Source organism: Endocarpon pusillum (genome assembly GCF_000464535.1).
Source record: "Endocarpon pusillum Z07020 unplaced genomic scaffold C713005, whole genome shotgun sequence".
NCBI lineage: Eukaryota > Fungi > Ascomycota > Eurotiomycetes > Verrucariales > Verrucariaceae > Endocarpon > Endocarpon pusillum.
This window is the reverse complement of record NW_006913556.1, coordinates 194,957-220,265: the sequence shown is the minus strand read 5'-3', so window position 1 is coordinate 220,265 and position 25,309 is coordinate 194,957. Positions and strand designations below refer to the sequence as shown.

At 49.6% G+C, this 25,309-nt stretch overlaps 6 protein-coding genes across 6 annotated transcripts; 3 read left to right on the top strand and 3 right to left on the bottom strand.

The window, feature by feature from the left end:
• Nucleotides 1-1,970: 1,970 nt before the first annotated feature.
• Nucleotides 1,971-3,569, bottom strand: EPUS_04194 (uncharacterized protein; the record flags this gene model as incomplete). The annotated part of the gene is made up of 1 exon (XM_007788187.1): nt 1,971-3,569. The coding sequence occupies one exon, from the start codon at nt 3,567-3,569 to the stop codon at nt 1,971-1,973; it is 1,599 nt and encodes a 532-aa protein (XP_007786377.1).
• A 3,016-nt stretch (nt 3,570-6,585) lies between these two features.
• On the bottom strand, nt 6,586-11,229 carry EPUS_04193 (uncharacterized protein; the record flags this gene model as incomplete). The annotated part of the gene is made up of 7 exons (XM_007788186.1): nt 6,586-7,811; nt 7,866-9,211; nt 9,262-9,333; nt 9,379-9,810; nt 10,574-10,852; nt 10,909-10,974; nt 11,048-11,229. The coding sequence occupies 7 exons, from the start codon at nt 11,227-11,229 to the stop codon at nt 6,586-6,588; spliced, it is 3,603 nt and encodes a 1,200-aa protein (XP_007786376.1).
• A 1,060-nt stretch (nt 11,230-12,289) lies between these two features.
• EPUS_04192 (uncharacterized protein) lies at nt 12,290-14,977 on the top strand (the record flags this gene model as incomplete). Its single annotated transcript, XM_007788185.1, has 6 exons — nt 12,290-12,321; nt 12,373-12,459; nt 12,503-12,801; nt 12,846-13,436; nt 13,482-14,050; nt 14,102-14,977. 6 exons carry the CDS (start codon nt 12,290-12,292, stop codon nt 14,975-14,977), a joined length of 2,454 nt encoding a protein of 817 aa, XP_007786375.1.
• A 510-nt stretch (nt 14,978-15,487) lies between these two features.
• EPUS_04191 (uncharacterized protein) lies at nt 15,488-16,487 on the bottom strand (the record flags this gene model as incomplete). Its single annotated transcript, XM_007788184.1, has 2 exons — nt 15,488-15,605; nt 15,664-16,487. The coding sequence occupies 2 exons, from the start codon at nt 16,485-16,487 to the stop codon at nt 15,488-15,490; spliced, it is 942 nt and encodes a 313-aa protein (XP_007786374.1).
• Nucleotides 16,488-17,581: 1,094 nt separating this feature from the next.
• Nucleotides 17,582-18,016, top strand: EPUS_04190 (uncharacterized protein; the record flags this gene model as incomplete). Its single annotated transcript, XM_007788183.1, has 1 exon — nt 17,582-18,016. One exon carries the CDS (start codon nt 17,582-17,584, stop codon nt 18,014-18,016), a length of 435 nt encoding a protein of 144 aa, XP_007786373.1.
• Nucleotides 18,017-21,719: 3,703 nt separating this feature from the next.
• On the top strand, nt 21,720-23,498 carry EPUS_04189 (uncharacterized protein; the record flags this gene model as incomplete). The annotated part of the gene is made up of 1 exon (XM_007788182.1): nt 21,720-23,498. The coding sequence occupies one exon, from the start codon at nt 21,720-21,722 to the stop codon at nt 23,496-23,498; it is 1,779 nt and encodes a 592-aa protein (XP_007786372.1).
• Nucleotides 23,499-25,309: the final 1,811 nt, after the last annotated feature.

Genomic DNA, 25,309 nt, shown 5'->3' with positions numbered 1-25,309 from the left:
TGCAAATACGCTGATATTAGCGTCAGAGACTACTCTAGACTAGCTGCTCTGGCGCTTTTACTAATTTGTATAGGATTTAGAACAGGATTACTCCTCCTTGCTCTTAATACTAGAATACTCCTTATCGTCGCTATTCTTACGCTCAATCGCTTGGTGTTAAGTTTTTCTATTGATAAATTGCAGTTTTGAGAGCTTGCCCTTGACTCTAGTACCTGTCTTGCTGCGTTTGAAGCCCTGAGCGCCCTCTTTGTACTTATTACCCTTATTAAGAAAGAGGAGGAGGAGGAGGAGGAGGAGGCGGAGGTTCTGCAGCTATGAATTCGCTATCAATATCAGTATAGAGCTTAACTGTTATAGGTAGCTCTTAGGGCCTACCAGGCTGCCATACAAATTAGTGTGTGTATTAGGTCTAAACTAAGCAGCGCCAGTGGGGCGCTAATATTAGCGTACTTGTACTACTTTTAGGGCACAACTCCGTACAGAGTGGTGCATCAAAAAGTAGTCATACTACACTAATATTAGGGTGAGAGCTAGCAGGTACTAAGTATAAGTTAGGCACTTTAGCCCAAAATATGCAGGCGTGCCTAGATGAGCCTTAGCACTAAGGGCCCTGTAGCATGAGTTCGTCGCTTGAAGAGAAGCCTAGAGAGGACTTAAGTTCTAGGGGTTTCTCTAGGCTTTCTTCTGGCCGGAGTACCTGCACGACTAAGCATTATCTTAGGCTAGTCGACATTAGTCCCCTTTAGTAGAACCTTGGTACTAGTGTAGTTTGACTACTTTTGATGCACGACTCCGTATACACCGGTGTATGCTCCGGAAAAGCTGCATGCATGTTGTGCATGGACCACTTTTACGGCGCCAAATTCCTCATTTCGCGGGGCATGCACGCTGTGTGCCACGGACATTTCCTACGCCCTTTTTCTTATTTCCAGATATCATCTATCTAATGTGTCTACACCGCCAAGCTTGTGCAATTGGTTGAAAGAGTAATAAGCTTAGAAATGCGGCTCACAAGAATCACTGTTGTAATTGGTGTAAAGTCGAGCATTCCTCCTGCCTTCTTGAGTTTAGTTGGCAAATAAGCAGTGTTTTAGGGCGCCAAAGCTGCAGAACTTCTGCCAAGTCGTACCCCATCAAAATCAGAATGCCCATGTAGAATGCGCACGTAGAATGCGCAGAAAGAGGGCGCAGAATTGGCACGTAGAATACGCAAAAAGAGGACATAGAATTAGTATATAGAATGCGCAGAAAAACGCACAGAAAGTGCGCAAAAAGAGTATATAGAATATTCTCTTATTCCTCTTATTCTTGCAATGGCTCGAAACTAGAACAAGTCTCTCTTATTCTCTTATTCTCTTATTCTCTTATTCTCTTATTCTCTTATTCTCTTATTCTCTTATTCTCTTATTCTCTTATTCTCTTATTCTCTTATTCTCTTATTCTCTTATTCTCTTATTCTCTTATTCTCTTATTCTCTTATTCTCTTATTCTCTTATTCTCTTATTCTCTTATTCTCTTATTCTCTTATTCTCTTATTCTCTTATTCTCTTATTCTCTTATTCTCTTATTCTCTTATTCTCTTATTCTCTTATTCTCTTATTCTCTTATTCTCTTATTCTCTTATTCTCTTATTCTCTTATTCTCTTATTCTCTTATTCTCTTATTCTCTTATTCTCTTATTCTCTTATTCTCTTATTCTCTTATTCTCTTATTCTCTTATTCTCTTATTCTCTTATTCTCTTATTCTCTTATTCTCTTATTCTCTTATTCTCTTATTCTCTTATTCTCTTATTCTTATTCTTTCTATTCTTATATTCTTCTAACTATTAAATATAAGAAAATATAAAAAAAAGTAGAAAAAATAAAGGAGGGTCCCTAGAGGTCTCCCCTAAGCTACAAAATCTATAAAATCTAATTCTCTTATATATATATATATATTTCGAATTTGAAAACGTTACCACTAGTAATTCTTAATAATGTATTATAAATGACTGTCGACTCCTGCCACCAGTGTACATGCACTTGCATCTCTTGCCATCCATAACGCGCTCCCACTCCACCTGACGCGTTTTCTCCCTCCACCTAAGCAACCGCAGACCGCGCCGCCACACTACTGCCACCACCACGCACACCCCTACCTCCAGCAGCAACGTCACGCCCACGATGGTCGGGTAGACTGACTTTGCATTTTGCAGATACACTGTCTCCGGCAGGGGTACACGTCCGATGTTAGGGTACTGGAACGGCCCGCTCCAGCACCAGCAGGAATTGAATAGGCCGATCGCGGATAAGAGCATTATAAAAACACTCGGTCCCGCGACGCATATGTCCTTGATGAGAGTGAGGCGCCAGTGGTATTTCCCTGTCGCGAGCCCGGGGCGGTGGGATACCCAGGTGATGAAGGCCGAGATCTTCCAGAGGAGTGCGACGCCGACCAGCCAGACGTGCCGGCAGTTGAGGCCTGTGGGTAGCTGGTACCAGAGGATGAGGACCCCGCCGACGAGGCCGATCAGCACGGGCGCGGTGGCGAATGCGATGAGCAGCAGCGTATGGAGATGGCGGTGGTGGGTGGAGCTGATGTAGCGCACCTTCCACGGGCGATAGGTGTAGATAGCGCCGGACCAGCCGAGTGCGCGGAAGTAGTCTGTGTAGCACTGTTGGGCGATGGAAGGAAAGGTGGGCAGGAAGAGGGAGCGCCGGTGCGGCATGTGGAACGGTTTGTCTCCCGTGTTCGCAGCGAGATCAGCCAAGATGTCATACGCGGTCCGGTGCGAGGGCAGACCGCCGATGGCATTGCTAAGGAAGATGACAGGGACGAGCCAGGAGAGCAGCACACCCGTAGCGATACGGCCTCCTGGAGGGCCGGGAGGGGCCCCTCCAACTTCGGGGACGAAGGCGGCTATAAGCTGGACGATATACAGCACGAAGGCGAGCACGGTGCGCCCGATCTCGTTGCTGCGGCCGTCGGCCAGGCGAACGGCGGCGCGTCGCCACTCGTTGAAGTGCTTGGCCAGGCTGCGCTGTTGGAGGAGGGAGCCGAAGTAGCGCTCAGACGTAATCCGGGGCCCTTGCAGTTCTTCGAATCCCGCGAATACCGAGGCGATGACGCCCTGGCAAGATGGGCATACGCCACTGCAGCGTGCCGCGAGCCTGGAGCAGCGGTCCCACGCGTCGAGTTTGTGCAGCAGCGACCAGATGCTGTCGATGGGGTCCCCCAGCAGGTGTAATATCGCAAGGAACCGGCGTTTGTCGAGCGGGCTAAGTTCCACATTCGCCAGGAGCAGAAGGATCGGGACGAGCCAGATGGTTATGCGCGGGCCGATGTCGGTGTACCACGTCTGTTCGGCACCGCAGAGGGCGTTGCAGCCCTCGAGCGTGAGAGTCATGTTCTCGGGACCATTGTATGCAAGGCTGTCGAGGGTATCGCGGAAGAAGAAGTGGCTAGTTGGCGAAAGGCTTTGATTCTTGACTAAGGCTGTTGCTGTTTCGAAGCAGCTGCGACGGTCAAATGCAGATCCGAAAGGGAGAGCGAGGAAGATGAGGTTGAGTGTCGGGTACGGCGCCGGCATCATAGCTCAATACATCCAAAAGTTCAGATTTTCCACGAAGCTCTCCCTGGCATTGAGGCGCCCTTCATTTCAGGTAGACCGAGTTGGAAAATGGCTGAGATGGCTCTTTTCAATTAAAAAACAATAAAAAGGTTTGCCTTCAATCGAGTCGAAGCCCCAATGCAGAGACAGCTCAGTCATGCCAACTGCAGGCTCCAAAACACTTTCCGAGACATTTCGTAACGAACGACGGCTGGATGCCTGATTTGTCTCAGCTTTAGACTCTTCACGTATTGCTTCTTGTTCCTTTGTCATCCGCGCCATTTTTCATTCAAGGGCGGATAACTACAAAATCTCCCGGGTATATGGAGACTTGGGAAACGCTTTCGCTTTCGACTGGGCGAATCGCCATCTTGCCAGGGTGCTAAAACCATAAACACGCCAAAGATTTTTAGGCACCGCCAAGCGCCTGATTCACGCTGCAGTGGCACCTGGTCATATATCAACTTGCTGTGCAGAGTGCGAAGGAAGCAGGGGTAGAGAGCGTATAACTAAGTACAATTTGACTGTACCGTACAGCGAAATTAGCAGCGAAATTGCAGTAGAACTTGACCAATCAAAAACAGGCGAAACGCAAGGGATTACGCAGGTAAAACCTGGCCAATAGGCCCTCTCAGAAGTTCAACATCATACTTAACAGGCACTTTGACAGCGGCTTTCCATATGGGAGAAATCAGTCTGCTTTGCTACCTTCACTCAGTGACACCTAGGTCAAAATACCTCTCTCTCACATTGATCAGCCAGGATGTGACAACATTCGTTCTACTTTGCTCTCGACATCACGCTTTTTTAGCTGGCCAAGGATATTTTCAAAGTCTGATCAACCAACAGTTTCAACTCAGGAGAGGGCGCTTCAAATACCGGAGATGATGGATTCGAGGTAGGAGAAGTATTCACGGGACCAGAAGATTGCCAGGTAGTTCTTCGTTAAGACACGGTGCGATTGTTCATTGTCATGAGAAGGATCGATAAAGTGAAAGATGGTGATATTGTGGAAGCCTTTTTCAATAGATCAATGAAGCTGAGAACGACCCGGATGAGGAGGCGTACCATTGATGTCTCGAAGATATGAGAGAGAACGTATGAGCTCGCCTCGTCAGTTTTTTGAATCGGATCACTTCGCTTTACAACTTTCTACTATTAAAGGACATCTAGAGGCTACGAAGATGAATCTTACAGGAGAATGACATTAATATGCACTAATGCATACACGTATTAATGAATTACTTGCAGCATACTGTCCCGTACCTGCGCATTCTGCGTGCGCATTCTGCGTGCCAATTCTGTGCCCTCCTTCTGCGCATTTGTGTGCCCTCTTTCTGCGTATTTGTGTGCCCTCTTTCTGCGCACTTCTGTGCCTTCTTTCTGCGCATTTATATGCCCTCTTTCTCTGCATCTTATATGCCAGTTCTGTGCATTCTTTCTGCGCATTCTATCCCCTCCGTACCCAAGATGTGTCAATTAGCGCCTTGGCATAAATTCAGTACCCATAAGGTGCCCGGAAAGGTACCTAATATATGCCAAGGCGCTAATTGACACATCTTGGGTACGGAGGGGATAGAATGCGCAGAACATATTCTGATTCTGACGGGGTACAGCTTGGCAAGATTCTGCAGCCTTGGCAGGTTAAAGCACTACGTGTTTTCCACTCTGAACTCAAGAAGGCAGGAAAGGGGAACTTTATCTAATCAAAAAGATGATTCTTGCGGCGTTTATTTTGAAGCTTACTGTACTTTGCAGCTAATTGATTGAGCTTGACGGTGTAGACATATTATATAGATGATATTTAATATATTTTAATAAGCCCTTAGCAGACTCTTAACAGACTTAATTTCTTAGTAAGCTTTAAGCACCTATACGTTTACAGGCTAAGCCTAACTTTTCCAAAACCCAGCCTGCAGTGGGCTGGGTTGAGATATTTCAGAGCCTGGCCCAATCTAACCCGGCCTAAAACCTAACCCGCAGCGGGTTAGCCTGGCGTGTGTAGCAGCCTAACCAGACCATCATGTAGACTTAATAAAAGTTTAAAAGGACAGCCAATGCCGGCAAGGCATGTTTCGCCAACGATAGCAAAGGGCTCAGAGGCAGGACTGAGAGTGGGTGAAGCGAGACTAAGGCCCCTGAGCAGCGCTAAGACAGAAGGTGAGCAAGAGGATGAGCAGCAGGAGCAAAGGGAGTGGGGCCTGAGTAGGAGCCTGAGCCGAAGTTGAGCCGGGTGACTAATTCCTGAGTGAGACAGCAAAAACGACTAACCTCATTGGGTGCCAAGGCGCGGTCAAGATTCGGTGCAGGATACCAAACCCCTCCACAACTTGAACGCCTATAAAGCATCTCCCCATCGCTCAGTCTAGTCCAAGCCTAATCGAAGGCCCAGATAAGCGGGCAGGAATTCTCATTCCGAGTAGAATAGAATCCAGCGACCATATCTGTCAGACGGTAAGATATTCAAACTAGGTTCGGAAGTTCGAAAGTCGAACGGAGAACCTGCTTCAGCGGGCTCTTGGTGCTCGAACTCCATTGAAGCGAACGAAATCGTATCCCCCTTCCTCCTCCTCCTCCACTCGGGTAGTTCACGGTAGAGAAGGAGACAGGAATGTTCTTCCTTCTCTTCCGTGTCATTTAATTAGTTTTCCGCTCGTTTGCTGGCTGGCTGGCTGGCTGGCTGGCTGGTTAGTTGGTCGGCACGATGGGCACTAGACGAACCAAGACTGAGACCCAGACGGGAATCTCCCTGCGCTCCTCCGAGCGCTTCGATGTTGTTGCATCCACTTCCCGCCTTGTTCGCATCATGATTTGAGTTAGGCTTGTTGCTGTAGGTAGATATTGTTATCCTGGATGGAACAAGGCATGTGTCGCGCACACCAATGTAATTTTCGGGACACTGGACTAAGCTTCCTTGTACAGCATTTCTCTATCCGAATCGCTCATTAGAAACATTAATTATCAGTAGCATTCACCACATGGTATCTACACATCCTCACACGCCATCCCTCTCCAGCATATCGGCATAAATCTCCAACGCACTCCCGATTAGATCCACAATGGCCCAGCTGGTATTGCCCTTGAACGTCTTTGCCCAGACCCTCACCACCGCAACGCTCAACTGCTTGATCTTCATTTGATCCTCGAGGAACTCCTGCGTGGATTCCTGGAGCCGGTCGTTATTGGGTCCTGCATTGCTACTGCCGGGGTGATGGTGGCCCGGTATAGCCATCTCGGTCTCATCGAGCATACTTCTCACCCAGAGGAGGAGCTTTTTCTCATGCTCGGAGAGTTTGGGTTCGTTAGAGGATGTGGGGGCTTGGTTGTTGCTGGGTACGACGGCTAGCCATTTGCTGAGGAGGAAGGCACATTCGAGGCTGCAGAGGGAATGTTGAATACTCCAGAAGAAGGTTTGCGTTCTCGAGACGAAGTCGATGCCAAGGCGAACGGGGATGGACAGGGCGTGGGCGGAGTGTAGGAGGGCCATTATGAGACGTGGGTTACGTTGCAGGCGGGGTGAGTCGCGAAGGGCTATGGCTATTTGTAATGAATCTCTTGATTCGAGGTGGCGGAGTGGACCCATGTCGACGTGGAGACGGATGTAAGCGAGGCCAAGGAGCGCCGTGGAGGTGAAGGCGATGGGGCCGTTGGGGTTCTGCGGATCGAGACTTGATTCCGGTGTTCGCTTCCAGCCAGCTTTCCAAGTGCTGAGTGCTTGTTCTAGGACGGCAAGGTCCTCATTCCTCAGGCTCGCGCCCATCGTGTTCGGCCAGGACAGTGATAGTTGTCGAGCAAAGAAAATCTGCTGGATGAGGGCATGAATTAAAACATAATTGCCTAATGGCGAGATCTGTGCTCCGGTAGTTGAGGGTGCTTTCAAAAAGAGCTTGGAGAAAGCTTCAGGAAATGCAATTGGGGGTGCTTGGTTTTGTGAACGTAGTCGCCGCCATTGATTGGCGTTTGTTGCTTTCCACTCATCAGCGGGCCCGGGAAGATGAAGCTTCAACTCAGCATTCAGAATCAGCGGTGGGAGATTCCAAGCAATGGAATGGAGGTTGAAGAAGCAGTAGACGATAAACTTCGTCCGCTTCGCGCACTCCAGACGAATCCAGTCTTCCCATGACAGACTGTCAGAAGACGAGGTGTCTGGACTTGTAAGACCGTCATCCCGCACAAGTCTTGCCAAAATGCTCTGAAACGCAAGCGCTTCTCGTAACAGCTCTTGATGTCTTTAAGTCGCAAACGCAGTGAGCAGTAACAGAGCCTGTATCGAACCTAGCCGTGCGCTACTGTCAGGAGCGGGCGGCCCACCTACGGGCATGTACTGTGCTGGACCGCCGCTTTGACTCAGACCCTGGTAGTCGCCACCAGGAGATTGCGTTAGCGGGGCTGATCGAGGCCATGGATCTTGAGGCATCCAGCAGCCTTCTCTTCGCCGTATCTGTTCCATTACCACTGCCCTTGCGGCATAAAATATCTCAATGCCTCGCCTGTTCTCAAAGCGATACTGTGCACCAACAGCAGCAAGCGCCAAGACCAGCTCCGGCGCAGACGAGGCCACTGATAATGTGGGAATGTGCATGAATGGTAGGTGCTCATGGAAGCCGTTGATATAACCGGCAAGATATCTCGCCAGAGAATGTTTTGAAGGTGCAATAAATCCCTTGGGTAAGACGTCTACAAACGCATCGAGCTTGCTGACGAAGATCTCCCGGTCTGCATCAGGTACTTCCCAAACGGGTCGCACTTTAGAGTTCGAATAGTCGTCCATCAGATGTGATTCGTGGTCTTGAGAGGACTCTAGATGTAAGGAAGGAAGGCGTGAGCCAAAGCGAGAAAATGAGGTCGAGTCTTCTGGCTGACCAGTTGATCTCTGATCACTCATGGCATCACCGTTCATATTTGGTCTTGGCGCTTGAAGCTGTTCATTGAACCGCATTGTAGGGGAGACCATCGAGTCGTTTGGTTCGATGCTGTTGAATATTCCTTGATGCCAGTCCGAGGAGAGGCCAACGGAATCAAGAAACACATTGAAATCTTGCATGGGGTCTTCGAGATCGGGGGCATCAAATACTGGAGGTGCTTGAGAATATGTATCTCCAAGTAATTTTGGGTCATACTGCGGGGCTGCCTGAGCTGCTTGCATGAGCTGTAATGCGGGGTCATGCGGAGGATCAGGCTGGTGGGAGGTGTCCTCAGGATGTGTCTGTCCGGTTAGAGCGACGTGACTTGCCGCGTGAGACAGAAGATTAAGGTCATAGCCCCAGGACGGGTCGAGCTGAGGGGTATCGAACATTCCTTGTGTATGCGAAACCATGGTGTCCATCTGGCCTCGAGACGTCTGTGGTGATCGTGTCAGTTCCGGGTCGACCATGTCCACCAGGCGACTGTCGTGCGTGGATGGGGGGGATATCATCGAGTTTGAAGACTGTGGGCCAATGTCCATGGAGTCCGGCAGCGAGGATTGTTGATGGATCGGAGGCGGAGGTGGTGGAGGAGGGGCAGTTTGATGCTGCGTGTGCGAGCGTCTTTCAGTCTCATCGCCAGGGTGTACGAGTCTCTCGTGGCGCACAAGGAGGTCACTCCGCGCAAAGGTTTTGGAGCAGATGTCGCATACAAATCTAAAAAGGTCAGGCTCCGGTTGAAGGAGTATTGTGGGAAAGATGCTAACGGCTTTTCTTTTGTGTGCGTACGAATGTGACGCTGCAGGTGTTCTAGTCGAGCGAAGAGGCGTTGGCAATGTCTACTCCAATGTCAGAAAATTGCATCAATTGAATCTGAACCGGACAGAAGGCTGCTGACGGGCAAGGGAGTGTCTTGGTTTTGGTGGAGGCGGAGGTCTTGCGCCTCTTGGCTGTGTCCGCCATGGTTGACGGTGATCGCGATGTGCGGAATGCAGTTCCCGCTGGAGTTGATGGTCACGCCCACAGAATGCCGGATCAGGTATCTAAGAATGGTGTGGGGAGAGCTCTGCGGAGGAAGTTGGAGATGGAGTTGAGATTCAGTTGGGGAAGACGCGGGGTTGGAGATGAGAAAAGCGAGATGCGACAAGGGGAGCAGGGCAATAGGGCAGCAGGGCAGCAGGGCAGCAGGGGACAGGGGACGGGAACGCGGCACGTTCAGGATGCGTCTTGCAAGCCCGATGGGTACTAGAGCCTTGGCAGGTGACTCGACGACTCCTAACCGGGAAAAGGGCTCTGAAAATGACGCGGTATTGGTCCTGAGTAATTTAGCAGACGTTTTGTCAATTCAAGCATCGAATGACCATAATCTAGCCATAATTTACTACGTAGTAACTGTCATTTTCCCAAAATGACGTCTGGAATAACATGATTTCAGTGGATTTCAGATATCTAGCTGATAAAATATAAATTAGATCATATCACGGTTAAGCCTAAACTAAGCATCCATTGATGGTAATTTAGGCATAGTTTTCAGAGGGCATTCTCCTGCTAGATTCATGGCAGAGAGACATCAATGTGTGCTTAGTTCAGGGCTAACCATAATATGGCTTAGTTTGTGTAGAATTACTCAGATAAGACATTGAAAATCTTACTTGATTTTCGTCATTTCAGACGTCTCTTTTCAAAATTATTACTACATGACAGTCAACTTACTACGTATGGTCATCCAATGGCCCTTTGACGATCCTTGTAATGACCAACCATCGGCTATTTTAAGCACCAATACAGCGTCATTTTCAGAGCCCTTACAGGGCTGTCACGTGATTACCACGAAACCATATTCGATTCTCTATTCTGTGAACAACACAACTACCAGAGCAGTCAGGGGACATTTGTTGATATTCAATGTGCCTCACACACCACTTGCTGATGGCAGTGGGAAGTCACCGCTATCCCTCGATCGATAAGCTCTCATCCATGACATGTCTGGATTGCTGCTAGGTCCTCAAACTCATCATCTTCGATCTCCCATTTGCCAGTCGAAAGCACCAGATTGTGGAGATCTATATCTCGGCGCACATTCTGCCCCGTAAACGGGTGTAGTCGAAGACTTTGCTCCAATGGCAAATCCCATGAAGAAGCGTGCGATGAACAGATGCCACCAGGAACCGGTGAGGGCCTACCCCATTAGGGATAAGACGGACAGATACAGCTGTAAAGATTGTGTCACGACGGCCGAAGTGCTTGTTTAACGGGGCGGAGGTCCAGCACCCGATCGCGACACAACAAAGGTAAGGGGCGCCGTTGACGAGACCTTGCAGCCGTTCGTCTTCGAGTCCAAAGTCTTCAAAGTAGTACCTGATAAGTGATAAGCCTATGTAAGCGCAGATTACAAGGCTAACATATTTGCTTACAATTGAGCCCCATTGACGCAGGTCTGATGCATGCCCTGTACAACTGCCAAAACAGCACAAACGCGACTGCAACAAAATACATTAGCTTGACTTGAATATGCCAGAGAGCGTGCAGAAGAACGTACTAGTCATGAAGTACATCATCCAAGGTTGATGCCACCGATGCATTGTCTCTCCCCGGAGAGTTTCTTTCTCATCTTCGCTCAGTTTTTCGAGCATTTCAAAACCGGTAGGATTCTGTGCAATTAGAGCTCCTTTCTTTACGTCGTCTAAAGTGTGTATGAGGTCTTTCTCTTTCGCGTATTCCTCTACGTCACGCATCAGCTGCGCTTTGCCGAGGCCGGCAAGAGGGTTCCAAAGTTTAGCAGCAGCATTTTCTCAACGGCTTCTATGAATTGCGACTCTCTTCGAACTCGATTTTCTTTCATAGGTGAGCGCTTCGCCACCTTGGTCAGACAGGCTTGGAGAACCAATGTTGCTTATCTGATTGTGCTCGATAGCGCTTGAAAGAACCTCTTCATCAGGCTTTCCACTTGTCAAGATGGACAGAGAGTTCTGGATGTAAAAGAGCGCGGATATGTTTGTGTCGGACTGTGTTAGTGCTCATTGGTTGGAATTTCTCCGCGTAACCCCTGGGTTCCGCCTGGTTTGGATTGGTCCATTTCTACTGCAATTTCGCAGCTAATTTTGTACGTATGTGGTATATCTACGCACGCTGCCTCTTTCTGAGAGAGAACAGAGCCATTTGTTCTATCTGCTTGACAGTTTGCATGTGATTCTGAAGGTCTTGTTTTGGCCGATGTGTGGCTGCCGCGAGAACGGCACACAACATATTCATTGGTTGAGCCACTGTTAAGACGTGTCCTGGATTGCAGAGTCCTCTCCCTGAGACAGATGGATAAGCGTGTCAGATACAACATTGCAGACGGTAGATCGCAATAAGCTTCTGGACCCCTATTGATAGTCTTGGCACCTGATGCTGAGCGAGGAACAACTCTCAGAAAAGTGCAGCTAGGAAACAGTAGTTGGTATACCAAGGCAGCCTAGCAACTTTAGACAAGTACAGCGATCTGCAATGAATCTTTAATATACCACATTTCCTGGTACAAATATCACAGAGGTCCCAATCAGATAACCATGCTGATACGGCTGAGTCAGGTTACTTTCACTAACGCGAAAAGGACTAGCCCAGGTCGAATCACTGAGCGCAGAACCTCTTGGCTCTCTTGGTCCAACCTCATCAACCACATTTTGATAACAGCCAACGTCTGATATGGGTCGTAGGAGTTGGTTTCGGGGTCGTATCCGAATACCCTCATCTAGCAGGAACAACAGGTAGGCCAAGAATGGCCTATAAGAAGATTCTTGAACCTATTAAAGAATGACGAGTGCACTCTTTTCCAATCAAATCGCGTAAGTACAGCATATGAAGCACTCTTTGGCTTTTTGACTGACCTATCTCAGGTTTGCTGACAAAGTGGAGAAGCAATTGCTCACTCTTGTAGCTCTCAAGGAGCCTACCTGTGCAGAGATAGATGTCTTGATCGCAAAGTATGATCTTTACCTTCATGATTACGGTCACTGAGACAGCTAGGTATCGTACAACATGTGAGACAGTCCTTTTTGCAAATCTTGCAGCAGCAGCAGAGAGTACAGAGTCTCGATTATGGAACGCTCATGGCATGATCAATAGCAAGTACCGCTCTCGCCTGGCAAATTTCAGGGATAAAGGGGGTAAGAATAGATCTGTGGAGCGACGGAAGCTCGAGAAGCGCTATCTAGACTTCATCAAGTCTAGCATAATATTCTATCGTGGACATATTCAGCATCTGGCATCGCATTTCGAAGGTCCGAAAGAGGTTCTTGAGGTCGCATATAAACTTCATATAGATAGTGAGTCCACTTCTATCAACAAGAGTATAAGGCTGATTATGCAGCACTTTCTGCCGACCCCATCATTGTGCCAACTCAGCGGGAGATACAGCTCATTCTTGAGTCATGTCATGCCACTCTTGTCCGGCTTGGGGATCTGTCTCGCTATCGGGAGACGGAGCTAAAGACCAGAGAGCGAAATTGGGCACCGGCTGTAGGTTATTATGACCTTGCAACCGCAATGAAACCCTCCTCTGGTGCTTCGCACAACCAGTTGGCAGTTATCGCTCGAGCGGATGGTAGCCATTTGAGGACGCTTTATCACCTATATCGAGCGTTAAGCGTTGAATTGCCTTACCCAAGAGCACAAAAGAACCTCGAGATTGAGCTCAAGAAAATCCTTGATCGAAAGAACAAGAATCAACTCTTTCTTCAACTACCAGAACAGTACCCTAGTATTGTTCTTCAAGCTTTGTTTGTGTACCTACACGCGAAGCTTCATGCTGGTGTTCACTTCTCGGAGCATATAGAGCTTGAAAACGAGGTCCTGGCAACCCTTTCGGTGGAGCTGAAAGACCGCCCACTAAACGGTGTGCTGAACAAGATGGTCTTGAGCAGTGTTGCTGCACAGCATCTTGCAAGCCTTCAGGCAGCAGGTAAGTACTCCAAAATATAAGGGCCAGTACTTATATCGACTATAGGACCAGCTCAGAGGGGTCTCAAAGCTCAAGCACTTATTTTCTTCGTGCGACTCAATCTCAAAACGTTCTTAACCTTATTACGAATTTTTTTGCAAGAGCTGGAACAGGTCACCGTTGACGACGACAATGTCGGTGATGTTTCTCTACCAAATGTTACTTCTGGCAAGCTTAGTACCGCTGCTCGACGCACCCTGCCATGTCTCCGTCAGTACAGCAGCTGGTTGGTCTCAAATGCTTCACATCTCGTAGCCCTTGCAGACCACAAGTCTATTGGTGTCCAAATCAAAGAGTTTTGGCGTTTCTACGCTCGCGGGCTCACCCTCCTCGCGTCGACTTTTCGTAAGCCGAACTTCCCAGATCTGCATTACTTGCTTGAGGAGGATGAAGATACAATTGCATTTACTCCTTTCATCAACCCGGAAACATCAAGAAGATATTACCAGGCTGATGGAGTAACGCGTCGTCCGAGAAGCCATGATGAGGGCGTCCAAAGACCCCACCCAAGCGTAGAAATGCTCTTCCGTATCAGGGGCCTGCTTGAGGACGGAATCTCCTTGGCAACGAAGAAGGTATGAGGTCTTCCTCCTCACCTCGAGTGTGAGTAGCTGACATTTCTAAAGGGTAACGGTAATGGAGTCTCTGTACCTCTGATGATTCTTCACGATATGAGATTTAAATTCACAGGGAAAGAACTTCCGCTCCAGCCAACATACCACAAATCGCATTCGCATCCACACTTCTCTTTGATCATAAACCGTGGTGATGTTGTTGAGCGAGCGAAGCAGAAGAGCAAGCCGGTGCCTAATTCCAATGCCCACCTTGAAGATGCTTCCCAATCTATCATACCGTGTGAATCGGTAAGCACGACAAAGCACCCAATCGTGGATAACATAGTAGCTTCCGACGTCTCTAGTCACCAAGAGCCGGGCTCAGCTTTCCCTCGAGTCTCGCATGGAGAGCCACCACGTACTCCAACAGCCAACCGCAGCAGCTATGGTGATGGCTTTTACGGCCTACCAGCCTCTACTAGTGTACTGATTGAGCCACACGAGAACATCCGTCCGTCCCTCCCAAGCATCATGAACTCACTCTTTTCCCCTCGACCCGGTGAGGCTTCCTCTCCCCAGAGCCCACCCAGCACAGCACATGGTCACCTACAAACCCCCGCCAGCAGCACCCCAAACACCCTCCAATCCAGCAACACCCGCTTCCAAGCCTCCCTTCTCCGCCAACAGGCGGAGCTCGAAATGCAACCCCAATCCTCCATCTACGACCTTTCCACCACGCCACTATCACAAAACCCGAGCTCACCGGGCAACAATCCCCGATTCTACCTCAGTCGAGACATGTCGCCGATCCTTTCACCTTTTGCGAGTTCTCCGAGCATTGTTCCGGATGCGGCAATGTTCCCGAGCTATGATGTGCCGAGACCGGTGCCGGAACGATCGAGATTTGGGGCTGCGGGGCAGACGCCGCCTAGTGGGCAGGGCGGGTGAGCACTTCATACGTCTACATGGGTTGAGTGACGAGGGAGGTAGAAGAATTGGGACTGTACTTCACGCATCGAAGTGGAACAGCAGAAAACATGCGACGCAAAATTCTGAACGTCAAGAGCACCTTTTCATAGTGCCATGTCTGCTTGTATTTGAGCTCTATGCTTTCTATCTTGTCGTGGAGGACATTTCAATCATTGCAAATCGTTGTTGAGAACGCCTGCGCTTCTATGCAGGGATCAAGCCATCTCATAACGAGGACGAGGACGAGGACAGGCTTCTACGGCCTACCCTTCGTACGTCTGCTTCGGGAACGGGTACCTGTTGTATCGAGTCAGAGCTTGAGCGAAGGCGGATGCATGGGCGGGAATTGGAAGAGGCAAGCAGGGTCTCTGAATGCGATACTAGAAAGTTTTCGCAGGGGAGCAATGACGGGTTCTTTCCATATGTCCGCGGGGTGAAGATGGTTTATTTCTTGGCAAATTCAGGGGTCAGAAAACAGATGGGTACGACTTACGAGGGACCTAGTTCCTTAAGGCCTAGACGTGCCAGCCACTGTCCCATGTGTACGCACTCCTCTAGTGACTTTCCTTGAACAACACCTGCGGTGAAGCCACCGGCAAAAGCGTCACTGGGATCACCCATATGTTAGCAATATACCTTAATGATTGAGCAGTTTTGGTGCTCACCCGGCGCCATTGGTGTCATTGATCTCCTCCTCACTGATCGCATGGACTGGGATCTCGTTGAACTCAACTTCCATATCCGTGTTCATCCTGGCTGTGATTGTCGGCTGCGTTCCATGCGTGATGACCACTGTCCTGGGCCTGTGTTTATTCTTCTTCGGGACCTCGCACATCATCTTCGCGATCTCTTTCAAGTCCTTGGTGTCTTTGCCTTGGGTTTTAGCCCAGACTTCTGCCTCGTCCTCATTTCCAAATACGTAATCACAATAGGGCATCACCTGCGCGAGCTGATCTTTGAAGAATTGTGGAATAAATGCTGCGCCCATGCCTAGTAGGAACGGTTTGTTCTTCGCCAGAGCTTCTTCCGCTAACGCCATGATCGCTGGAACACAGACCGTGAGATGGTATCCACCAACGTAGAAGACCTCTGTCTTCTCAACCATGCTCCATATCTTCTCCGATTTCAGATGCTCGAGCTTGTACTCATTCGCCGCCGCCAGATGGGTGCACATGCTCCTATTGTGACCGTTGATCACCACGCCACACTTTCCTGTGGGCTGATGCGTGACAACCATATACTCGGTATGCACACCCTCTTTCTTGCACGCCTCTCGAAGCGTCTGGGCGTATTCATCTTCACCAACACAGCCGACATACCATACTGAGTTCGGCGGGAGCATGTACTGAGCACCTCGAGCGGTGTTCTGGGCGGCACCGCCGGCGATGAGCTTGGCGTTGCGGTTGGAGAGGAGGTCATCGTAGATGCCCATATGCTTTTCCTCGGCGAGAATGGTGTCGTTGGGTTTCATGCCGTATTTGTCCAACATGGCTTGGTCGCTTTGATAATCAGTTTTTATGTTCTGCTAAAAGTACAATATGTAGGTGATGGCTCACCCTACTCCCTGGATGTCTGCAAGAATAGATGTCAGTAAGTTTCAATTGAGGGCCAGGTCGGGGTTTGCATGAAAGTGTCCTACCCAAGAGAGGGTTCTCCAGACAGAGGAGGGGGAACGATTGCGTTTCTGCCATGTTCTATGAGAATCTGAATGTGTTCTCTGTATTGACGAGCAGATTCTATGGCTATGGCTGGGTGTTGTAAACGAGGTGCTCAACTTAGGAGGAATAGTACGGAGTCGTGCTTCAAAAGTAGTTGGCTGCCGCTAGAATGTGGCCAAGAAACTAACCATCTTGGACTTAGCCACTGATAATTACTCCTTGAGATGACTTAAAACTTAATAAGCTTGTAAGGCTTAGCATAAGGGGGTGATAGGGCTTAGATGTTAAGTCAAGCCTTATAAGGAACACCACGAAGAGCCTAGAAAGATAAGCATAATTTAATGACTTTTAGGCCTCGCAAGATACTTACTCCTTGTACTGTTAGTTGGTTATGCTGAAGCTAAGAGAGGCTAGCAACGCCACACTAGCTAGGGGGCTCAAGAAGCATGACTCTGTACGGAGTTACTGCACAACTGTCCCGCTGCGCCGTGGCCAATATTGCTCTTACAGCTCCCTCCGCACCGGAAAGTCTGCAAATGCCAAGACCGACGGCATCTAATTCCAAGCCTCCAGAGCTCCCCCTCAATCCTTCTGCCCCGAAGGAAGCAAAGATATCACAATAGCGCAGCAGCCCGTAGAGCTGGACACACGCAAATGATTCGTTGTTGTGCTTAAACTCCCCTGGCTGCATTTGCTACCATGAAGTATCTCCTTCGGAGCTGGTGCCAGTATTAGAAAATGCGCTGCGCGAGGAGCCTCACAGGTGGCCCTCATAAGTTAAGCCCCTCATATTATGCTCTTCCTACTACTCCGCAGTCCTCCAGATAACTTATTCACATAAAACTCGAAACATCGAAGAGTCAACTGCACAGTATTATCTCCCAATTAATAGGTGGGTAATCAGTAGAGGCACCTTCAAAGCACCATGGCCCTCTACCCACAGATTTTACCTGCCTTAGAGATCAAGTGTGGCCCGCAAAACTTCGCATGCTCAGGCACCGGACTCATCAAGAAAGTGTATAGTTGTTTCTATTCTAATATCCAGGCCTTCTTTCCCCTGATAGAACCGAAAAGGACAAAAGCTGGTAAGATTGCAGTTCGTCAACCACATGTCCTACGGAGAGCGAGGGAGTGGTGGAAAGCACGATGTGCGTTTCGAGGTCTCAGTCAGGCAGGAACTATTGCAAATATGCAAGACCGGCTTAGAGGTAGTGCTACTGGTACTCTGATGACCGCTGAGCTGCAAGAAGTTCAGTCGCGACTGAACTCCGAATATCTAACGCCAAATGCTGCAGCTCAAGATGCGAAATGGCTAGCTCTGAAGCGCAATGAAGCGCGAGCAGTGATGGATCTAAGATGATTCCTACGGGGTAAGTTTGTGGATGTAGCAAAGGGAACTTCCGTGGACAAGGTCATTGTCCTCAAGACACACGCTTGTGCAGAGCAACGCCAGGCAGCAGAGCTTGTGCACCTTCAACACGAGTCTGCTGATGCACCTTTTGAACGCAAATGGCACACGCCAGTCTCCTGACCGGTGGCTGGTTGTGGGAAAGAGTAGATCGGCTGTCTTTTCCAAGATTTCCGAAATCTATCGCGATGCCCAGCGAACTTAACAAAGAGCAAATGAGGCAAGACACAAAGAGATTCAAGAACTACAACAAGGAGTTCTTACCCAATTGACTGCATCTGAGAGGTCGGGCAAGTGGAATGTAACGGCTCGTGGTCAATACAGTCGCCGTGCTTCGATTACAGCTTAGGGAGAGGTGCCAGGAATTGTACTCTGGACATCTATCACTCGAAAGGCGGCAGAGGGCGTCAGTCATTCACCATCTTTGACTTCATCAATGAGACAGGTATCATGAGGTTTATCAACCCCAAGGTTTCTCAAAATGCGACGAATCGCAGAGCGACCAAAGTAACGAATGAGAAATATCAAGAAGGAAGTACCGAAGAGGACGAGGACGAGGACGAGAATGAAGGGGAAGATGAAGACGAAGACCAAGCAAGCAGCGACGAGTTTCATATGGACAAAAAGAATTCACCATCGCAATGTAACCCTATCTGGAAATATCGGTGGTGTGGGGAGGAGACGGGGGAGGGCGAGATCCACCTGGTTCGGACGAGAAAGTTTGCTCCATGACCTCCAAGGATCCTGGAGGGACAGAACTCGAAGGAACATACTATGGCAGCACTTGCTGCGATGGTTGCCACATTTCCGGATTGAAGATTTCGTCAACTCCTTCTGCCGGCATGCCTGATCCCAGCGGGGAATCGAGTAGTCGTAACGAAAGTGCGTATGAATACGCCCGCGTGGCAAGGTAGCACTGAAAATTACGAGGAAATAACCCTGATACTGATGAATGTGGGTGGAATGGCATTTTTCTCAGACCCTGGATCATTGTATGAGAAGGTTGAAGTTATGCTGTTTTCTCACTCTAATCGTGTGCAACCATTTTTCACAGGACACAACTGTGTAGGCCAGCATGGGCTCAATAAAGAATTGTGCCAACATCTCTGAGAGGTTTGGACAACCCAGTCTGGGCTGGGAAATGAGGTCCCACCTTTCAAAGCTTACAGCCTTTGTACTTAAATAACAAGGCTGCAAACTGGCTGACTAGAAGCTGCATCTTGATATCAAAGCTCAAGGCTCAGGTAGTACGACTAACTCTTTGATAGCCTGAAATTCAATTGAGCTCAAGATTCAGCCTTATTTCTCCGTTCGTACCTAGGTTCTTCTCCTTCATGGTCAGAACGGTCAGAACGGTCCAAAGACGTCCCCTTATTCTTCAATACAAGGATCTAAATCGTTGTTTCTTTCAAGCGCTGCACGGCATCACCACCATGGCGACGACTACGGCACCTTTCGGACCAGCTTCAGTTCCGGCTTCTAGTCCACTTACGGTCTTCCAAATCGCCATGGCCCAGTGAAGATACTGGACTTCAATGGCTCCATGTCGGTGATAGACCAAGATTAGCTACGAGGTCGATCCCATGCCATCTATTCGAGCTTCTTTCGTTATGACTATAAATCTCATCTGAAACGTTCTCGCTATTACATCATACAAGGGTCCTAGCCATCCCTACCTAGATATCTATGGTCAGTCGACAGGAGCACAGACTTCCACTATACTTAGCGGAAATCCGCAGTATGTCGGCAGACTAAAGTTATCCCGTACTCCGTGCTTAGAGACAGATTCCTCCCGTTAAGCCGCCGACATATTAATCTGCGGTACGTCCCTGTTTGGGCGATATCCCATTGGGACCTCGATCGCATGTAAGAGTCTGGGCTTCGAGTCATCAGGGCAAAACGTGTACGTGACAAAAATTCCCAACTCTCGAAAAGCACTGAAGGGAACATCGCTTCCGCACGACGCCTTGCCATTGTCAGGGGTCCATGCTTGCAGGCCTACCCCTACAAGTGATGCACAGTTGCAGGCCGCGCCTGTTGCAAGCCGCAGCAGGAGGGCATGATCAAGATCGACAACCTTTATTGAACGGCTCGACGAAGGTTCACTCCTTGCAGGCGACAGAAATGAAGGACCACATCTACGCTCTTCTAGGTATTTTCAGCGATGTTGATCGATTGAGTATCAAGGTGGACTATTCAAAGCCCTGCGCAGAACCCTTTATTCAGGTCGCAGAAGGGCTACTGGTGAGGCAAGGGAATATACACATCCCCTCAGGGTGCCGAATGCCAATAGAGGCCGAAGGCCTTCGTTCCTAGGTACCGAATTGGTCGCAGCAAACGGGATCAACCACATGGAACTCGAAGAACCGCCTCTACAGTGCAGTGGCTCCCATATAAGCAAATCCATTTCCATCGGAGACAGAGCTGTCGGGTTGTCAGGCGTAGTTTTTGGGCAGAGTCTTGGCCCGATCTGGCATGCCAATGAACTTCGTGATGACCCGAGATTCCTTTGTGAGTACCTAGCGGAAATTGAAACGTTCGCCCGCAAAACATGCCACGCATACTCTACGGACCAAAAACTCGACGCGGCTATTTATCAGATTACCATAAGGGTCAGCCTTACGAACACTTTTGACAAATATCTAGGTTCTCAAAGACCTCGTGTTGGACCAAAAGAAGCGCGGCCTCCGGAGGACCGTAAACTGGCTTATGTCTGACACACTCTTACCTCTAATCTATGCCATCGGAGGATGTGCCCTGACATAGTTAGCATCTCGAGACATGCTGTGGTGGTATTACATGGCTGAGTCTTACTGTGTAGCTGGATGATCAGCGGCGGAGAGACGACAAATTATTCACTTCAGGTTGGATCCGAAGGACCAGAGGACCGGAGGACGGTGGGGAGCTTAGCGCTGAGCGCTGCAAAGGCCTCTATACGGTTAGCTGGTATTGAGTCAGCCAATAACAGCCCTGGGCCCCTTGGCAGCCTTCACCGTCCAACTACTTGAACGATGTTTCAAAGATGGTGAAGGAATGGCGGGATCGATTGTCGAATTCATCATCGCCATTTCGCGTGATACTACACGACGCATTCCTGTGTATCTTAGCATCTTGGCTTTGTGACAGCACATCCATCCCCTGAGCTCCGCAAATCAACCTCATGTTCCACTAGTAGGTGTCACCACGCTCCCGATCCCCATACTGCAACATACTACGTACCAGACCGCAGTCGCTCCTGCGCTTCACCATGCCTCCACGCCGCTCACATCCGAAGTCACTGTGTGCTTCCTATTTGCACCAGAGGCGAGTAGCGACGATGTTGAGAAACACGCAGTCAAGGATGGGTGCCAAGGCCACCGCGTCACAGCACCATCTATATCTGGTTACTAGTGCTGTTCGAAGGATCCCCAGATGAGCCTCTTCCTTTCTATACGAGTTTTCCAGCTACTATAGTACCAGTTAGCGCAGCATAAAGGGGAAATACGACAGAGTCATCTAAGCAGGCTGGGCAGAGTCGTGGCAATATGTCACTTCGGGGTCCCTACCTACGCACCGGTTGTTGGGTATATATATGTGCCAGCACACGGCAGAAGGCTTGAAGAATATCGCATTTACTCTGTATACTACCATTTCCAACAAGAAGGAAACCAGCAACATGTCCCGTCTACGGCATCTTCTCACGCTGCTTCCGATATGCCTTACACCCGTCCTGGCCGACTACCTAGGCCCACGATACCCACCCCCTGCAGACCTAACCAGCGACGAAAGCCTTGTCGCCGCCAGTTGGGCGAACCTCACTTCAACGCTACAGGCATACCTCAGCGGCATTGATCAAAGCGCTGCATCTTCAAACGATGCTCTGTCTGCAATCCAAAATGTAACCTTCTCCCTGGGTATGTTCTCAATCCACGACTCTGCCGCTACCGAGATTCTGCAATTCCACCACACGTCTGCCGAAGTGGCCAACGCGCCCAATGGCACAAACCAAGTCGACGGAGACACTATCTACCGCATCGCCAGCGTCAGCAAGCTCTTCACAGTCTATGCAGGTCTGCTGGGGCTTGATAGCACCGACTGGGACCGTCCTCTGACAGAGTTCTTTCCCCAGCTAATGGAGACGTCCAACAACAACAACAACATCGTAGGTCACGTTCAATGGGACTTGGTCACTCCCCGTGCTCTCGCGGCTCAAATTGCCGGTGTGCCACGTGACTTTCTTTCGCTAGGGGAGTTTCTATTGCAGCCTGACCTTAACCCAACAGCATTGGGTCTTCCACTGTTAGACTCAAACGACCCGATTTCCTCATCCTTACCATGCATAGGCTCTGAAGACCCTGCTTGTGCCGAAGACCCAGAGCGATACATCATGGGCGTCCAGAATCGTCCGCCAACCTTTCTCCCCTGGACTAGTCCGGGGTACAGTAATAACGGCTTCTCCCTGCTCGGCCTGGTGCTCGCCAACATCACTGGGAAAACCATTGATGAAATATATCGCGACAGTATCTTTGATCCCCTCGACATGACCAACTCCAACTCCAGTCCCCCCATCCAGTCCGAATGGTTCCGCGCAGTGATCCCTGGCGATATTAGCTACTTCGCGTCTGACAGCGACATGGCAAAGTCCTCCGGAGGTCTTTTGTCCACGACACAGGACCTCGCGAAACTCGGCGTTGGCATCCTCAACCACACCCTGCTTCCGCCCGACGAGACACGCAAGTGGATGAAACCCCTTTCCCACACCGCCCGTTTGCAATCCTCAGTCGGCGCTCCCTGGGAGATCGTACGCTACACGTACGCAGACTCAGGCGTCGTCACTGACCTCTACACCAAGGGCGGCGACTCTGGTCATTACGGCAGTTTCTTCGTGCTCTTACCCGACTTCGACGCGGGCTTCAGCATCCTTACGGCTAGTACATCGGCCGAACGTCTCACCATCATTGGCGCCATTGGCGATCTGGTGGCCGACACGATCCTGCCTGCCCTGATGGCCCAGGCTGCTGCTGAAGCCGAAAGCAACTTTGCGGGCTCGTACACGTCCACGGTGGAAGGACTGAATTCCTCCTTGACCTTGTCCCTCAACCAGTCTCAAGGGGCGCCGCCTGGCTTGGCGATATCGAGCTTCATCAGCAACGGCACGGACGTGCTCCTCACGCTGCCTGGGATGAGGAGGAATCTGCCCAACCGACTCCTGCCCTCGATCGCAGACGTAGCGACGGGACAGGTGGCGTTTAGAGCGGTCAGAGGTGCTGATGCGCCGAGTGTGCAAGTTGGACCGATTTCGCAATTTGTAACAGCAGACTGGTTCAGTGTTGATGGCTTAACGTATGGCGGTTTGAGCACAGAGCTTTTTGTGTTTGATGTCGACTCCAGCGGCAGGGCGGTAGCGGTGAACCCTGCTGCATTTAGGGTGAGGCTTGAGCGAACAGACGGATGAGAGCTGCGTGTGCAGGTACAAGCATATTTTATATAGAGTCAGTAGAGCGGCGTTCATGAATAATACTGTACAGAGAGGGTTTGCCATGATATCTTGCAGGCAGCAGTTTCAAAATTTCATCAGCAAGTTTCCGGAATGTAGCATACCAAGTAACCAAGCGATGAGGATGGGAATATCAGTGTAGATAGACAGAACCCGACCCGGCAAAGATGAAGTCCACTGAGATCTCTGTGAAGGACGGCACTCAGACCATGGTGGAAGACTCCCTTTGGAAGAAGCCAAATCTCATACTCACTACATCTGCGACAGGGGTGAGCGGCTTTGACGGTCTCCCGCCTACCCACCAAGGTATTTCCAAAAGCTTCTCTAATACTCTTCACTGGCGCATGCAACACGCTCCCGGACTACTCTACGACCTTCGTTCGAGATCCTCGGCTTCACCAGCGCAATGCACAATTGCAGATCGTAGTGTCAGGCATAACCTTAATGTTCTCGCCCATCAACTTACTAACTAGGTGCTGGCTGACCGCTTTAGATGTCCTAAGATTCAAAAGTGCCACTGCTTCTCGGCATGGCTATGTGTGCATGTTGCTCATAGCCATTGGCTTCCAACTGGATTCTCGTCTCCCAGGACCTGGCTCTCAGGACGGACTCTGATGATTCGCGAGACATAGTGATGCCCGTCCCTACCGTTTGCTCCGTGGCTTTCTTCGCCGTTGGCGTGGGTCAACATGACATGGATTTGGTAGCAGATTTATCCCACTGGAAGTCAGAACTGTGGGAACCATGCCGGACGCCATGACCTGCAGGTCTAGTGACATTATTGCTGCGTCCACTTTCCTCTTATTGATGAGAGATGCGGAGCCTTCAAGCGCGTTTGCGCACTACCGTGATATCTGCTTCTTTGAAAGACGGTTGGATCCAAAAGAACGACACGTAGAGTCATGCTGATTGGGGTCTAAACATGGTCGGTTCAGTCATTTTACAGGTATTTCAAAGACTGGATACTTACACCTGGTAGAATACTACTCCAGTCTCTGTATCTCCAAGCTTGTTTTGGCGCTACTACCGGGAGCGAGTTTGGATGTTGCAAGTGCTGTGATCCGACGAGACTCGTTTATGACTGCTTTCTCTCGGATACAAGGTATTAGAGCCACGAAATTGTCTTACACGAAGACTAGAATTAAGACAGTGGCCTAGAACCAGCTCTTATGGGAAGCTCAGTAAAATTCAGTTGATGCTCAGGGGCTGGCTGAGGCTCGCTGGGAACAGCCTTGCACAGCCACAGCTTCGGGCCTGCTGAATTACGCATCGTTTCAGATCCCACGTGTCACGTGCGCTTCAGGTTTTCAAAAGTAGAAGCGGACTTTGGCGAGATCGAGATTGCGGGTGTGAGTGTTGTTGAGTATCTTTCCATACCTGTAAAAGATCCAGCTACCCTCGCGGCATGTTATAGCAGCAGGGTATCCATCAATTCAAATCAGTCAATTTGAGGCCTCGGATTGAATTGATTACATAATCAGCGCCCTCGAATTGACTGATTTGACTGATCTGACAATTTAGTCAGTTTGTATGGATATGCGCTATTTCGACTTCGACGGCGGCGAGGAGGAGGAGGAGGAGGCAGATGAGGCGCCCAGGAGAAGGATATAGCTGTATTTAAGCTGTTAGCACCTAAATAGAGCCTATTGACTATACTTACCACTCTTTATATCTCAAATAACCTTGTTGTTGTACCAATTTCGAAGGCATTCAGACCATTCGATGGTATCTGGGCTCAACCTGTTGCGATTTGGCGTAATAAGTAGCTT